The sequence below is a fragment of the Lepidothrix coronata genome, unplaced genomic scaffold (assembly GCF_001604755.1).
Source record: "Lepidothrix coronata isolate B3197 unplaced genomic scaffold, Lepidothrix_coronata-1.0 Scaffold158, whole genome shotgun sequence".
Lineage (NCBI taxonomy): Eukaryota > Metazoa > Chordata > Aves > Passeriformes > Pipridae > Lepidothrix > Lepidothrix coronata.
In genome coordinates this window covers 1,442,449-1,457,686 of record NW_016690338.1, presented here as the reverse complement: position 1 = coordinate 1,457,686, position 15,238 = coordinate 1,442,449, and the positions used below count along the sequence as shown (strand labels likewise).

The 15,238-nt window shown below is 47.2% G+C and overlaps 1 protein-coding gene across 2 annotated transcripts; it reads right to left on the bottom strand.

Moving 5' to 3' along the window:
• Nucleotides 1-414: 414 nt before the first annotated feature.
• Nucleotides 415-14,814, bottom strand: TM7SF3 (transmembrane 7 superfamily member 3). Of its 2 annotated transcripts, none has more exons than XM_017829124.1 (12): nt 14,637-14,814; nt 9,393-9,550; nt 7,742-7,892; nt 6,970-7,090; nt 6,368-6,539; nt 6,109-6,286; nt 4,911-4,997; nt 4,547-4,627; nt 3,897-4,049; nt 3,283-3,380; nt 2,595-2,757; nt 415-2,378 (listed from the first exon to the last, which is right to left on the bottom strand). In XM_017829124.1, exons 1-12 carry the CDS (start codon nt 14,734-14,736, stop codon nt 2,116-2,118), a joined length of 1,725 nt encoding a protein of 574 aa, XP_017684613.1. In that variant the 5' UTR covers nt 14,737-14,814; the 3' UTR covers nt 415-2,115. The 2 variants fall into 2 exon arrangements, with proteins under 2 accessions (XP_017684613.1, XP_017684614.1); XM_017829125.1 differs by having other exon boundaries at nt 9,393-9,547.
• Between the last annotated feature and the right edge of the window lie 424 nt (nt 14,815-15,238).

Genomic DNA, 15,238 nt, shown 5'->3' with positions numbered 1-15,238 from the left:
GCACCTGTTGGACAAACAAAAGTGTTACTGGAGCTGTTGTTCCTAGAGGAAACTCTAACACCAAACCTGCTACTCCAAGCAGTGGGAAGGGACAACCACCAGATATGTATTGGCAACATTCCAAGGAACAGGATCATTCCTTTGTTCTCTAGAACCTGGTGATGGCAAAGCCATCCCAAAAAAGGCTCCTTGGATCATGCACTCCCTCAGTGGCTTCCCAGAGAACATTCCACACTCCAGCCTCTGGGTGTCACTGCAGCCACAGATCTATAGGACAGGTCAGCCCAGCTCCCCCACCTCACTCCTTGGGAAGACTAAATTTTTCCAAGCAAACTATCCATACAAGATCCAAGGCAGAGGCTCAGCTGTAAAATCATCACTGGATTCAAAGAGAGCCCTTCAGTTCCACTGTTCTTTCCAAAAGACATCTTTATTATAAAAGACATAGAAAATTCGAGTTAGGCTTGTTTCTTGCATGACGTTAATCACAGCAATTATAAAAACCCCACCACGGTAAACACGGTTAAGAGCATTTCTAGACCACAAGTGTTTGCTCCTTGCCATCATCCAGGGCAGGGACTGCTCAGGATCAGTCAGTGAGTCCCAGGGAAGATCTCCTCCTTTATCCCACACAACAGCACAGGGAAACAAGCCCCAAACTGCAGGATTTCAGCCTTGCTTTGCTGTTCCAGCTCAAGCAACCATGGGATTTGTCTCCCTAAACTTCAGGAGAGTTCAGTCACCTCAGACACTGTGTCACTGAGCTTTCACTCCTTGAAGAAAAGTCATGTTAAAGTCATTAATTCCTTTTATTGCCAGGGTGTTTTAACTTCCAACTAAGCTCCCAGAGAAACCAGTTTCCTTAGGAAGAGTTGTTTCTCACATACGTACTACCAAAATTTAAAGGGGGGGCTGAGAACTTCAGCTTCCACCACTGTGGAATGTCCTCGCGGAGGTTCCATAAAGGAAGGATTGTGCACTTGGCTGCCCTTGCTAAAGGCTCAAAACCAGGGAGAAGGAAGAGTCATTATAACCTGTATCAGGATACAGGATGCAACACTTCAACCACCCTTGGTTTTGGTTTTTAGGAAGGGAATAAAGCCACCACACGAGATCCCAATCCTCCACTGGACACAAGAGTGGTCCCTCATCTGCTTTTATCCCACATTCTGCTTTGGGCAGAAGCAATTCCAATAGGTAAGGAATACATTCAGTCAGCAGGGATTCCTGGTCAGTATTTTGCTGGCTGAATGCTGTTTTCACATCCGACAGGCAAAATTAAAAGATGATTAAAAATAAACATTAGTGTTTCAGCCAACTCCAGGGAAAAAAATTGCCACTGGCTACAAAGAGCTTACTCAGTTTTTTTCTTTTATAACAGCACCTTCAAAGGAAGAGATCATACCAGAGCAGAGACAAGACAGGCTGTTCAGAAAGCAAACAGGGAGACAAACTTCTCGTGTTCTCTTGGCAATCACTTCTGCACACAGAGCAGATGACCAGCTTGCTACAGAACCACCCAAAGGAGAGAGAGTCTTCTCATCCCAGGTCAGGTCCACATCGCGAGCCCTGGAGTGCACACGGACAACAGTTCATTCAGTGCAGTTTAAACTCAAGTCTCTTGGTCCAGCCTGCAAGGCTCAGGAACTCTGCTGGGAATGGCTGTGCCTGCAGCCACACATTCTGTACCTGTACGAGGTGATGCTGCAGCTCCTGCTGGAACTCCTGGGTATGTCCTTGTCTCTGTCCTGGCAGGTGGACACACTCAGGAGTGACCCAGGCATTTCCTTAGCAGTGATTCCCACACACAAGGGAACAGCCAGGATGGTCCAGGTTGCTTTCCAAGGGCTGTTTGACACTTCCCACACCCAAAGAGCAACCTAGACCACCCTGAGATGAACCCCGAGGACAAGGCCCTGCAGCTGGACACGAGCATGTTACAGTGGAGCCACGGAGGGCATGTAGTGTGTACTGACAGGAACTGCTCCTGCTGGGCAAACCTCTCAATCAGCAGGACAAAGGAGCAGTGGTAAACCCTGCACCACTGCCTGGTTTGCTGGGAATCATCTTGCCGTTCCAAGGTCCTTCCTCTCCGTTCCCACCAGTCGTGGCACGTTACAGAAGCAGTGGAGTTCTCTCCCCGGCCGGCTGGTCTTTCTGAAAGAACTCTTTGATGTGCAGCAGCTTGTTGTGGATCCTCTCTTTTAGGGGAGGGATGTGATGGCTGGGGTCCAGGACATTGGTGCTCCTACGCTCCCTTTCCCGCTTCCAGGTGAGATAGGGGTGTGGTGGGAAGGGCACCTCACTCCTCTCCCGACGCAGCTGCACAGTCACCCCACTGAGGGCCAGCATTGCCCACACTGACAGGATAATCAGGTCTAGAAAAAAGGAAAACAGATTCCTGCACCACAGCAGAACATTCCTTCCTTTCCTACGCACAAACACTGAACAAGTTCAGTGACAGAAATGACATCTTGCCTCCACATACCCACATGTTCTCTTTCCACCCCTTCCTGCCCTCGCTCCCTGTTCACAACAGAAGCAGAGTCATTGATTCCTCTTTAAAAAGAGAGAGAAGTCCCAGGAGGACTCACCGTTCCTCTGGAAAGGCACATTGGTGTAAGCTCTGTTGAAGTAGTCGTTGAGGACCCTTCGGAGCAGGTCCAAGGTGATGTAGGCAAGGCTTGTGTAGACATAACAAGCAATAGCCAGGACTACTGTGTAAGAGCCCACTATTCCAGAAGCCAGGATGTTCAGCTGGAAGGGAGACAAACCACAGCTTTAGGAGACTGAGAAACACTCTTTATTCCCCATGAAAGTAGAATCAAGGAATCACAGGATGGTTTGTGTTGGAAGGGACTTTAAAGACCATCCAGTTCCAACCCCCTGCCATGGGCAGGGACACCTTCCACTGGACCAGGTTGCTCAGAGCCCCATCCAACTGGCCTTGGACACTTCCAGGGATGGGGCAGCCACAGCTTCTCTGGGCAACTATTTTGTATTTTTTATCAGTTCTTCTGTGAGGAATTGGCTGCTCACACCTCTCCAGCCATCCTGTTAAGACAGAACCCAACTAAATGAGGTGCTGGGGGATGCTGTGGACAACATTCCTTGGCTTAGGGACCATTTGGCACAAGTGGGGCTGAACAGGAACTGCCTGAAACTGGTCCTGTGCTGAGCTCCTTGAAGCTATTAAGTTTTCAACACATATCCCACAAGATGACACAATCTGACACCCCTTCCTCCCTCTCTCCTCCTGAGGTGAGGGCACAGAGTACTCACAATTCTTGGGCAGCCAACAAAAAGCACTGGAACCATCAAGGCCACAGAAGTGAAGGTCACCCAGAACACCACATCATCACGGAACACCCTGTAGTCTCCTGCAAAGACACCACATTTACCAGTTAGTGAAACATTTCCTTTATTGCAAGTGGTTGGGGGTGAGCTTTTTTACCCCAAAATTCTGTACATTAAGAAATACCTGGAGTTTCAACAATACATTGTTGGAAAGCTCAGCTTTTGAGCTCAAATGCTGACTGCTTAATATAGACTGGAACAGTTAGACAAGAACAAGAACAGTTAGGCTGTCCCAGCTGAGCACAGTCTCTGTGCTTTGGTTTGGACAGCAGATCTTGTCCTGAACCAAAGATTTTTGATGAGGTCCATGTTACTCATCTGGTAAGAAAGAAAAGTACCAGGGAGCTGCTGCCCCTGAGTTTAGGGGTTAGAAGCCTGTATGGGTTTCTGAGCTAAAAACCTGCATCTATTTAGGTTTTACTCCAGAGTATGGTGCAAGGGCCACCATCACAACAACACAAAGCAACAAATTCTTCTGGCTTTTGTGTCTTTTAAAGTCTTTTTAAAGGCCCTGATGACATCAGTATTTCAGTGCTTACCTAGAGGAGTGAAGAAGAGCGTGGATACAAAGAGAAATCCCAGCACGAGTCCAACAACAAACATGCAGAGCAGGACAGAGCCAAATCTCCACCAGCTCCCAGCCAAGAGCAGCCCCCCAACAATTCCAGCCACTGCCGTCAAAATGAGACGCACTGGGAGAGAAAAGAGGGAATTCCCACACTCTGAGAACTTCAGTTACTGCAGTAACACCTTCAGCAGCTTTACTTACACTCTTGTTTGGCTTTTTGCAACATGTATCAAAAAATAAACATAAATAAAAAATAACTAATTCTTGCTACTAGAGTGAGTGCAGACCTTCTACTTGCATTTTACAGCTGAAATCTGTGTTTGATCTGAAACACAGGTCTACCCATTGCTAAAGAAGTAGGAGGAAGTCTGTTCCAAAACCTGTATCTTCCTTGGATAAATAAAATTTGTGGTTTAGAGTTGCAGCTTTTAACTCTGCATCACTTTGATACTGGAAGCAAAACACTCTGCTGCATATTCAGCTATTGTGGTAATTAGAGCTCAGCTCAAGCACTGAGGTATCACCCTCCCATCCTTCCTGATAAAACTGAGCTTTTACCTGAGGGATTCATAACAACAATCCTTTGGGAAGAGCCTGGGGTGTCCTAACACATCTACTCACCATCATAACCAAGGCCAGTGACCCTTGTGATGAACACAAAGAAGAAGAATGCTGAGACTATGAAGCCCATGAAGAACAAGTCTAGAGAGGAAGGAATAAGTATTTAATGAGTTTTTTTTTCTGGAAAGGGGTGTCCTCAAGCACTTCAAATAGCGACATATTTATATCTATATTGCCCAGCATGCACCCTAATTCTATGTTTCTGTTCTTTCCATACCAACTTACTCTGCTCAGATACTGTAAAATCAAAGCAATGGACCTAACTGGCATGGAATCACCATCAACATCACCATTCTAAGTTACAAATTATATTCACAAAATTCCAATCAAACTTAGGAGACAAGAAAAAGCAAACATTCAGGACCTGTTTTCCAGAATCTGTGCCCAAAAAAGCAGGTGAAAAGACCAAGAACAGCAAAAGCAGTGAAGAACACTTTGGTAGAGAGTTTACCTGCAAGGAGAGAGAAAGGGTTACTACAGCATTGCACCCAGTAGTGCCAACAACTGGAGTAGTTCCAGATTGATTAAGAAATCCTTATTCAAGGACTGAAGTTTCTGTAACAATCAGTTAAGTGTCTGTAATTTGTTTATAACACAGATACAGCTTTGGCTGAAAATTCTCTGCTCAGCTTTAGAAAAAAAAAAAACAACTAACATTCAATCGTCTATAAAAATCCGTGCCATGGGATTAGTGTCCAGGCAGCAGCCACTGCCTTCTGCACTGCAGCCTCCCCATCATCTCCCCTGGAGAGATTTCCCATGCCACAAAAAGGATCATCAGCATACCAGCAGGGCTGACCTCTGTCTTCCAGGCAAAAACCCTACTGATATTTAAGCTATTTAAAGAAGGAAACCACATTTTCCATGTGGTCTGGGTTGAGGAAGAGAGGTTTAGCCTTAGTAATTTGTCTCATGGAGTTTGACAACAATTATTGGTGTTAGAGTATAAGAAAAAAAATTATTAGAACAAATCTTACTTTCTGAACCAAATTCTCACAATTTTCGTGTCCCTTCTGCAAATCATAATGGGAGTGGCAGCTTTGCTCTGTTTCTGCTCAAATTCCATCATTTTATAACTTTGTAGTCATTTCACTATTGCTGACGTTACCTTTATGCTTATTCTGTGACTCCCTCCTTTCAAAACACTTGCAGGTTACTGATTCCTGTCAGCACCAGTTAGAAAAATCAGGCTGGACCCTAATCCGGCTTGTGTTTTATTACTTCACCTTCACATCCAGCATCTACCATCCTACAGGGGATTTAAGATTATGTATCCAGTTCAAATGGGAAAAGCTGGAGCAGCACTACAGAGTAGCAAGTTAACATTTGCAATCCACATATTAAACCTCCATTAAGTTAAACCTTCAACTGCTAATTGTTCTCAGTCTTACTTTATCATTCCAGACTTTCTCCTCCATCAAGGAGCAAATTGATCATAAAGTAACAAAACACATGCAGTGTAATCTCATAGCACCATGACATAAATATGTAAGTTCATATCTACATGTTGGAGCACAACGAGCTCCAGGGGAGCTGGCACGGACATACAAATCCCAACTTACTGAGGGAAGAGCAGTTATCCACCAGGTCAGCAAAGCTGCAGGCATATGTGTGCACAGGGATGTAGGCAGCAGAAGTGTTCCAGAGGGGATCCCAAACTATGACATTGTAGATCACACCTTGCCCGGGAAGCGAGGAAAAGTAGACGTTGGTCTTGTCATCAGTTGTCAGAGTGAGCATCTGGGGAAGTAAGGAATATTTGTATGGCATTTAAGACAGCACCACTGCCACGTGCCTGGTACAGCAGGGCCTCAGACTGACCTTAATGCCATTGGCTTTGATACTCTGCACCTCAGACATCTTCCTGATGTGGCTCACGAGCACCATCTCAGACAGGTCGTTCTCAGGCAGGAAGTACTGGTAGACATCATAGCGCAGCCGCCACCGCGAGCTCTGCCCCGTCCCCGAGTCACAGGACGGGGGGTTTGCTCCCCTGCAACCACAAGCACATCAGTCACGGGCCCAGCCATGATCCCAGGCAGCATTCAGGAAATAATGGCTTTGAACTTGGAAGTCTCAAGTTAAACAAACCTCTGGGTCCTTATCGTGCTTCAGTCCCAGTAAAGAAATAAAACTGCCTGTAACCCAGAATTGCTCCTCAGTCATTATGAGGAATGGGGAAGTCCAGTATTTGCTGGCTGCTTACACTTCTGAAGTTGCACCTCCTCTCCTGCAAGATGCAACTCTCAACTTTTATCTCCCTCACGTCTAACCTCTCCCCCTCCCCCCTTTCGCCATGTACATTTGTTGCAGCAAACAAGATTCCTGGATGGTTCAGCCATCTGGGCAGAACCCTGTTTCAGCACTGTGGCCAAATACAGCACAAAAGGTGTTGCTGAGCACTCTCAAGTTCTTCCACACACCTGGTATATCCCAAGTTTGCAGGGGCAAACTTGATGTGTATATCAACCAATGTATAGTCCAGGTAAAGATTTGGATCCACTTCCAAGTCAAACTCTAGATTGCAGCCCCCAGGAATGGGATCTAGAACACAGAAAAGGTAACTGTAGTTAAGCACTTGCGGGCACAGAAAATTGTCAGGTTCTGGCCCTGCAGCACCTCTCCTGTGAAGACAGGCTGAGAGAGTCAGAGTTGTTCAGCCAGGAGAAGGAAAGGGGGGCCTAAAATAAAGCTGGAGAGGGACTGTTTACAAGGCCCTGGAGTGACAGGACAAGAGGGAATGGCTTCACAATGACAGAGAGCAGGTTTAGATTGGATATTTTGAAGAAATTCTTCTCTGTGAGGGTGGGGAGGCCCTGGCACAGGTTGCCCAGAGAAGCTGTGGCTGCCCCATCCCTGGAAGTGTTCCAGGCCAGGCTGGATGGGGCTCTGAGCAACCTGGGTTAGTGGAAGGTGTCCCTGCCCATGGCAAGGGTGTTGGAATGAGATGATCTTTAGGGTCCCTTCCCACCCAAACAAACCTGTGATTCCAGGACATGCACAACAGTTTTTTACTTTAAGGCTGCAGTCATGGCAAAACCACAGACCGTTCTACCCACAACTCACAGCTCAGCAGTGACAATAAACCTTTTCAGCCCATTTCAAAAGAACTTCTGGCATCTCCATCAAATTTCCACCACGGAAGACTATCACCTCTGAAAGGTCAGCATCCCTTCCCAGGGAATGAGAACATACCTTTCTCCATGTAGGGAATGGAGATGGCTGTGCTGAGCACCTGCCCAGCATCCAGTGCCCGCAGGTACCATGTGCACACGGTCTGCTGAGGCCGGAGGATGGACACCAACCCTCTGTCCACTCCAACTCCTGAGCTGTTCACAGATGGAGTCTGGGCAGAAAGAAATTACATAAACAAGCAGTTCTCCTGGAGAGGATTTCTGCCACAGTTTGATGTATGACAGGAGGCCATTCTTGCCACAGACCTGCCAGGCACATGTCAGTGCCAGCTGCCACAGATGAGGCTCCACCTGGTTAAAGTCTGGCTATGGATTGAGTAGAAGTGTAACAGGACTGGAATATCCCTCACAAAATGTGAGATGGCACCAAGGAAGCATTCTGGGAACCAATGTACAGCAGCACCTCACTATCTCCCCCAGAACGGAGATGACTGGCTTAACACCAGCCATGCCAGGTGTGTTTGGGGCCAGGTCAGCTACTGCCCCAATCACCCATCCCTTCCAGAACCAGGACTCTGCAGGAGAGATCAGGCAACAATGGCAAAGTCACACTCACATGGCTGGAACCAACTGACCTACAGGGAAATCTGTTCTTCAGAATGCAAAGTTTGCTTTTGTCCAAGGCAGCCACAGCTACCTGAGGCAACACTGTAAGGAAGCGCTTTGGACCTGGCAGACTTCAAGGTCTGGCTCAACTTCATGTTTCTAGAGGCAGACCAGCCCTAAAAGCAGTACAGATGTATTTATGTATCACTGCCCTTGGCCTGTGGATCTGAACTGGCAGCAGAAGGTTCTACTAGAGGCAAGCAAAGACTGATCAGGGGTCCCAGTAATGCCTCAGCCCCGTGATCCTGGCCCTTCCACCAGTACAAAGATGGCTGAGCTGGGGGACTTGTGCTACAGGTCATTCATCTTTTAAGCTTCCCAGGATTCTTCTTGGCACTCAGTACCTTCTCAAGTGGAAGATACTGATGGAGAGAGGAAAACTGGATGGCAGCTGTCAGATCTCCATCTACCACCCTCAGCTCAGTGAATGCTCTGTTCAAACACCGGCCAGACCCTCACAACACCATAACAACAACAAAATCATATTTTACATCAGCCTCAGTCTGTCCCATCATTGCTGGGATGCAGTGCACAGCAGCAGGAATACTTATATTGTTGTCTAGAAGTAGCAGCCTTCACTGGAGCACTGCGAAGGAACTTCTCCATGTGTCAAAGGAGAATTAGATCCAGGACAAGGAGCCGAGGTAGGAAGACATCACATCTGTAGTGGCCAGATCCAAGCCACACAAACAGCAGATGACTAAACATCCCCAAGTGATCATGTCCAAGGCATCTGGCAAACACTTGAATGGATCTGGTTTTAATCTGACAAGAGTAGTCAGAAGGCACATGTAAAAAGCACCACTTCCACCAAATAAAGAGCTTTGAAACATTTTTAAGCCAGCTCTGAAATTCCTTTATCAGTCAGTCCTTCAAAACAGCAGCTATGACATGTGAGTACAACGAAAGATTTCTGAAGCTACAACAACACAGCCCAGGTAAGATACATTATTTACACAGCTTCAGCTCAACAGTCCTACAGGTATCAGAGCCAATTCCTTTGTGGAAGGAAAAGCAGCACTTAGGAGCAGAAGAGCCACTCTTACCTTATCAAAGGATATCACCACATCACTCTGCTGGGCATGCACTTGAAAAACAACAACAGTCACATTGCTGCCGATGTTCCTGATCACAGCTTCCACTGGGCTGGTCTGGTTAAGGAGCACATTCCTGAATTTTCCCAAGGAGAGCTCAAGAAGACCTGCTTTACAAAAAAAAGGAAAACACTTGGATGGGGTTTTTTTGTCCAGAGCAAAGCCTGGGAGCAGGGCAGGATGTTGCTTTGTGCTCCTCTTGCCCTGTAAGCTGTCCCAAGGTTTCTGGGATGCACCTACAGGAACAGGCACAGCCAGGGAACCTGCCCTAAGGGCCTCACCTAAACACATGGGCATTCCTGCCAGGAGCTCAGGATTTGATACTGAGCTCACCAGCTGCAGCCAACTAGCCAGTAACACTCCAAAGAGACAACAAGGAAGGATACTGAGGACTGATCTTTGGGAAATGCAAGTGTGTCCATATTAGCCAGCAAACTTGCACAATATCCATTAGACCTCCTGGTGAATTCCCACAGCCCATGGGAATTGGAGTCCACTTCCAGAACACAGAGTCAAAGCTGTAGCTTAAAGATGTACCCTTACCCACCTTCAGCTATTTCACAAGTTTTTTGATCCCAGTTATTTGTCATCATTAGGATTGTTGGATCCCGACTTCTGCATCTAAAAATCTGGCTAATTTTTCCTACACACACCCCAGACCATTTCTCCCTATGATGAGCACAACCTCATGATCCACTGCCATTTTAACTTGAAAAGAACCACATGACCCAGGATAGAAGACCTCTGAGAATCAGTTTTGGCTTGTCCTTCAAGTCCTGCAAGCAAGCCTGGCTTCTCCCCGTGCTGGGCTCTGGAGGGACAGGGGATGCCAAGGGAGGAAAAAGATGCAGCCACACAGAATCCACAAGGTTCTCTTTGGCTGCTCATTGGCATCCTTGGTCAGCTTCTTGGCCTCTTGATGATATGTCAGAGGGGAGCTCCAACCCTCATCTCACAGTGAAGGAAGAAATTTCAGCCCTTACATGCTCACTCCCAAAATTCAGTTAATACCAGTGCTGCATCATCAATAAAACCTCATCTGAAATATGGGGATCATAAACCATCTGTGAGGCAAAAAAAATCTCTGTTCTTCTGTTCCGTCACCTGCAGTTGTGTTAAGGTAGAAAACATTTTTACGTCAGGTTTTCAAACAGTAATTAATGTAAAATTAAAGCTACAAATAGAGCTTTGTGTATTCTTCACTTCCTGATTCTCAGCATTCAGATACCTTCCCCTTCACCAGATCTCTTTCCCCATCAGCTCAAGTCCTACCAGAAAGGCAACCAGCAGCATGACTGCTAAAGAAAAGCACTCACAAGGCACCGAATATGCATCTACACGCTCAGAAATTTGAAGTGAAAGCTCAGAACGCAGGGAAAACATCTTTCTTTGATCTCTCAGAACTTCAGCAGTTTCCTGAACCACAAGATGTTCATGCTTAGATGTCTTTCAAAGAAAACAAAGCTGAAACCATACATATCCTCTCTGTGATCTACATCAAGGGCAGAGAGCTGCATTGCTCTGCCTTGTTCCTCACCTCCACTCCGTGCTCATACTCAGAGGCCCCTACATAAATAAGGGCAGATTCGTCAGCAACACACACAGCCACCGCTTCAATGTGATCATGAGACTCTGAGTGTCAGCACACTCTCTCAAGTTTAATTAGCGTGTTAATTAAGGTATGGTGCTCTACATTGCTTTACTGTTTGCATAACTGCTCCTGGAGCAGTGCATGTGATACACATTTCATCCCTATGTCTGGGCAGAAGAGCAGGAACAGCTCCACCCATCAGACAAGTATTTTGCATCCAACATTCTCCTCTGGGCAAGCTGGACCCTCCTGGAGGTAGCCCACCAAACAGGACCAGCAGCACCAATAACACCATCCCACACAGATGCACTTGGCCCATCAAGTCAGCAACAAAACCAGAAGCAAAATCCAGGCATCCCAACATTTTTTATTGCTTCCAACAGCAAAGGTCTGGAAGCACTCCAAGATGCCAGGCTGCCTCTCCTTCCTTGCCTTTAGGGAGAACTGTAACAGTCAGAACAGCTTTGGATGAGACACAAGAGAGGAACCCCCAGTGTCACAGAGCTTATCAGGTGAACACACACCCAGAGGAAGTCAGAGTTACTGACACTGAGCACAGATGGAGCACTGAGTAAGTACTACTCCTTATAGCAATGCCAGCATGGATCTGGGGCACAGACAGTCCTGCATATGGAGCTGGCGGACACAGGCAAACAGGCCACTGTCACTCCATATTGGAGCTTTTCTGGCACATGAAGGACAAAACCAGTACAGACAGCAAAGAAATTGAACCTTTTGGGCTCTTCTGAGATCAAAAGCCCTTATTCCTAACTCCAAGCAACACTGGAATCAACTCCAGAGTACTAGCTCTTGTTATCCCTGTGACACACCCTTTCCCCAACAGGCAACACCCAGCTGGAACCATTTCCATCATGCTGATTCAGCGCCAGGCTCTCAGTTCCTTCCATGCTTTGAGTAAACCACATTCCCAGCTCCAACAGCCAAGTGCCATTCCCCACCAGCACTATTACCCACACAGGTTCTGGATAAGAAACACAGCTGAAGAAACGCCATTGCTGCCCACACAGGGACAGTCTTCACCTACTGAGCCACACTCAAACACTATGCTTCCCTCAGGCAAAGAGGTTCTCTGCAGTCAGAGAAGACACCCTGACAACCACCTTGCACTGGATATGCAGAATAACCTTCTTTAAGTGAGCTGGGAGAGTTGGGAGCACCTCCCAGTGTAGAGAGTGCATCAGCAAGTAGTCACATGGAGATACTTAATGAAGATGAGATGCAAGCTCAGACTGGAAACCAGCTTGAGTAAAGAAAACATCAGCATACAGTTACTTCACAGAACGAAGCCAGGAGCCACATCCTATCACGCCTGCAAGGCCATGCACACAGGGATGCACAGGACAGTCCTGCTATAAGGTCTCTTGTCTTCCCACACCAGTGAATTCCCCCCAAAAAGACAGCACCCACCCTGCCCCCAAAAGAAGCAAGAAGACTTATGAAAACTCCTAAACTTTAACTGTGTGTGTACTGAGACTCAGGCTTAGAGCAGTTTGATGTTTAAAGCAGATGATGCCACAGAGTGTGGCTTGTCATCATCGTCATGATTCCCATCCCAGAAGACTATTCTGTTCACCAAGCTGGAGGTCTTCACAGCCTGAAAAGTGAGGGTAGAGCTTTGTGTGAACCTCTTATTTTAAAATACTGTCTCTGCATAGACTAAACAGCCAGCACAAACAAGTTCCACCCAGATAAGCTCCCTTCACAAAAAAGGGCATCGCTCAGTCCTGGTTACACTGTGAATTCACTTTAGTTTTTCCCACACTAAACAATCCAGTTTGGATGTAACAAAGAGGTGGAGTTCCCTGGAAGGTAACAAACAGGATATATCAACCATTTCTGCACAAACAATAAACTTGGAGAGCTGCAGCCCACCAGAACCCCAGACAGGTAACATAGGCCATCCTGCACAGATTTTACTTATCAGCACTTTTCAAATGAAGCAGGATCTTCTAGTATTAGGAGAGCCCATCCCTGCAGACTGGATGTCCACAACTAAATAACCACAAGACATTTCAAATCAGTGAACCATTAAACAAAGTGTCCTTGTTTCAAGGGCCTAATGATCAGTTAGACATTGGCACACAAATTACACAGCTTATTAGCTTTCCACAAGGGAAATACTTGCCCTCTCCATCTTCAATCCTGCAAGGAAATACAGCAACAGGCAAAGCAGTTCACTTAGTTCCACAGTTGTTTTGCATTTTACATACTGTAAAAAAATTACTCAACACATGACCCATTTTCAATCAAGTGCAGGAGACAGAGTGCTTGTCAGCATCTTTTAATATAAATATTAAGGTCTAAGAACCCTGAGCCTTCATTCTCACACCTGCTTTTAAGGCCTGCGAGAAGCAGGGAATCCTTGGCTCTGGACTAAGATCTTGGGTTGAGACTTCGGGGAGGGAGGGGGGGCAGAGAGAAGCCCTCCACACGTGGGAGTGGTTCCAAACGCTGTCCTGAAGCTTTACAAAGTATCCCAAGAGTCTCCTTTGGTACAATAAAGCTTCATTCATTCAAGGCCAGGTTGGATGGGGCATTGACCTACCGGGAAGTGTCCCTGCCCATGAGAGGGGGTTGGAATGAGATGATCTTTAAGGTGCTACACCATTCTATGATTAGAAGCAAGTTCAAATATATAGCAAAACTAAGAGGAGGAAGCTTATATCAGCCCTAATGTGAGGGACTGCCTGCTTATCTCTGAATTATCTCTGAGAGGAAACTGTTTATTTTTTCCTTTATTTGAACAGATAATAGTTTAACCAGAAATAAGTAAGCAACTGTTAAGTCTTCCCAAACAATAATTACAGTGCACTTAATTGCGAACTCCTATTTTCATCACAAGCAGAAATGCAGGGAAATTACCAAAAAAAAAAAAGCCCATGCCAAATAAAATCAGATTATATCAGCACAAGAAGTAATTTAGGGAAACAAGCTGCAAATTGTAGGAGGTCTAACTCATTTCCTTACGTTTCACAGTGACAGTGGTTTGCAACCCACCATTCACTGGGTGGTGGGAACTCATGACCACCTGTACATGGTCAAAACCAACCAACCAACCAACACACCTCGAACACTTTTTAAGCTTGTTCCCTTACACACTCATATTCACGGGTGCTGAACGCCACCTTGTTCCTGTAGGAGGGACACAGCCCTGCACCAGACCCATCACCTGCACCGCATCCCTGCAACGGCGTCGCTAAAATTACTCCATTTTATCCACTAAGAGTGAAAATTATGGCGTTCTCAGCAATTAAGCTGTAAAACTAAAAAAAAAAGGGGCGGGGGGAAGAAAAGGGGAGGGTTGTTCTCACTTTCCCCGCGGAAGATGAAGATAACCAAGAATACCCACTACGCTTCCCCAGCTCCGCAGTCAGCACTGATCCCCCCGGACAGCTGCGGGTCGCCCCACCACGACCTGGGACACCCCCAAAAGGCTCTGCACTCGCAACAATCCCTTTCCCCTCCATCCCGCTAGGCATTAACCCGGGAACAACCTCCCTGCTCCCGGTACCAGCCGGGGCTCCTGCGGCCGCTTAATGGCGGCCACAGCCCAGCCAACCCTCCGCGCCTCTCGCCGCCCTCACCTGAGGCACCGCCATGGCGCAGCACCCCCAGCAGCACCAGGAGCAGCGCGGAACGAGAACAGACCCGCATGGCGCTGCGGAGGGAAGGGGAACAGGGCATATGAAGCTGGGAAAGGGCCGCGGCGCTGAGCGGGGCTGGAGCGGGGCGGGCGCTGTAGGGCGGTGCGTAGGCGGGACCGCCCCGCCGGGGCCGCTCGGCCCTCTCAGCCACCTGCGTGAGGGGTGCGGCAAAGAACCCTTCGATTTCAGGAATAGTTGTACAATGTTTTAATAATGCACGTTAGGTTTTGGGTCCGCCGGCTTGTGGCTTGGCTTCTTAGCTCAGGAGCACGAAGGAACCCCCCCCCGTCTCAGTTTACACACGCAGGCAAATAAAATCCTTACTCCAACTGTGCCATTAGGAAAACACTTGGGGCAGATTGGTTTGTATCGTGGCTGCATCCACAGCATCACTGACAGGGCTGAAGAGGGACTTTTCACAAGGACATGTAGTGACAGGACATGGGGAATGGCTTCAAACTGACAGAGAGCAGGTTTAGATGGGATATTAGGGAGAAATTCTTCCCTGGGAGGGTGGGGAGGCCCTGGCACAGGTTGCCCAG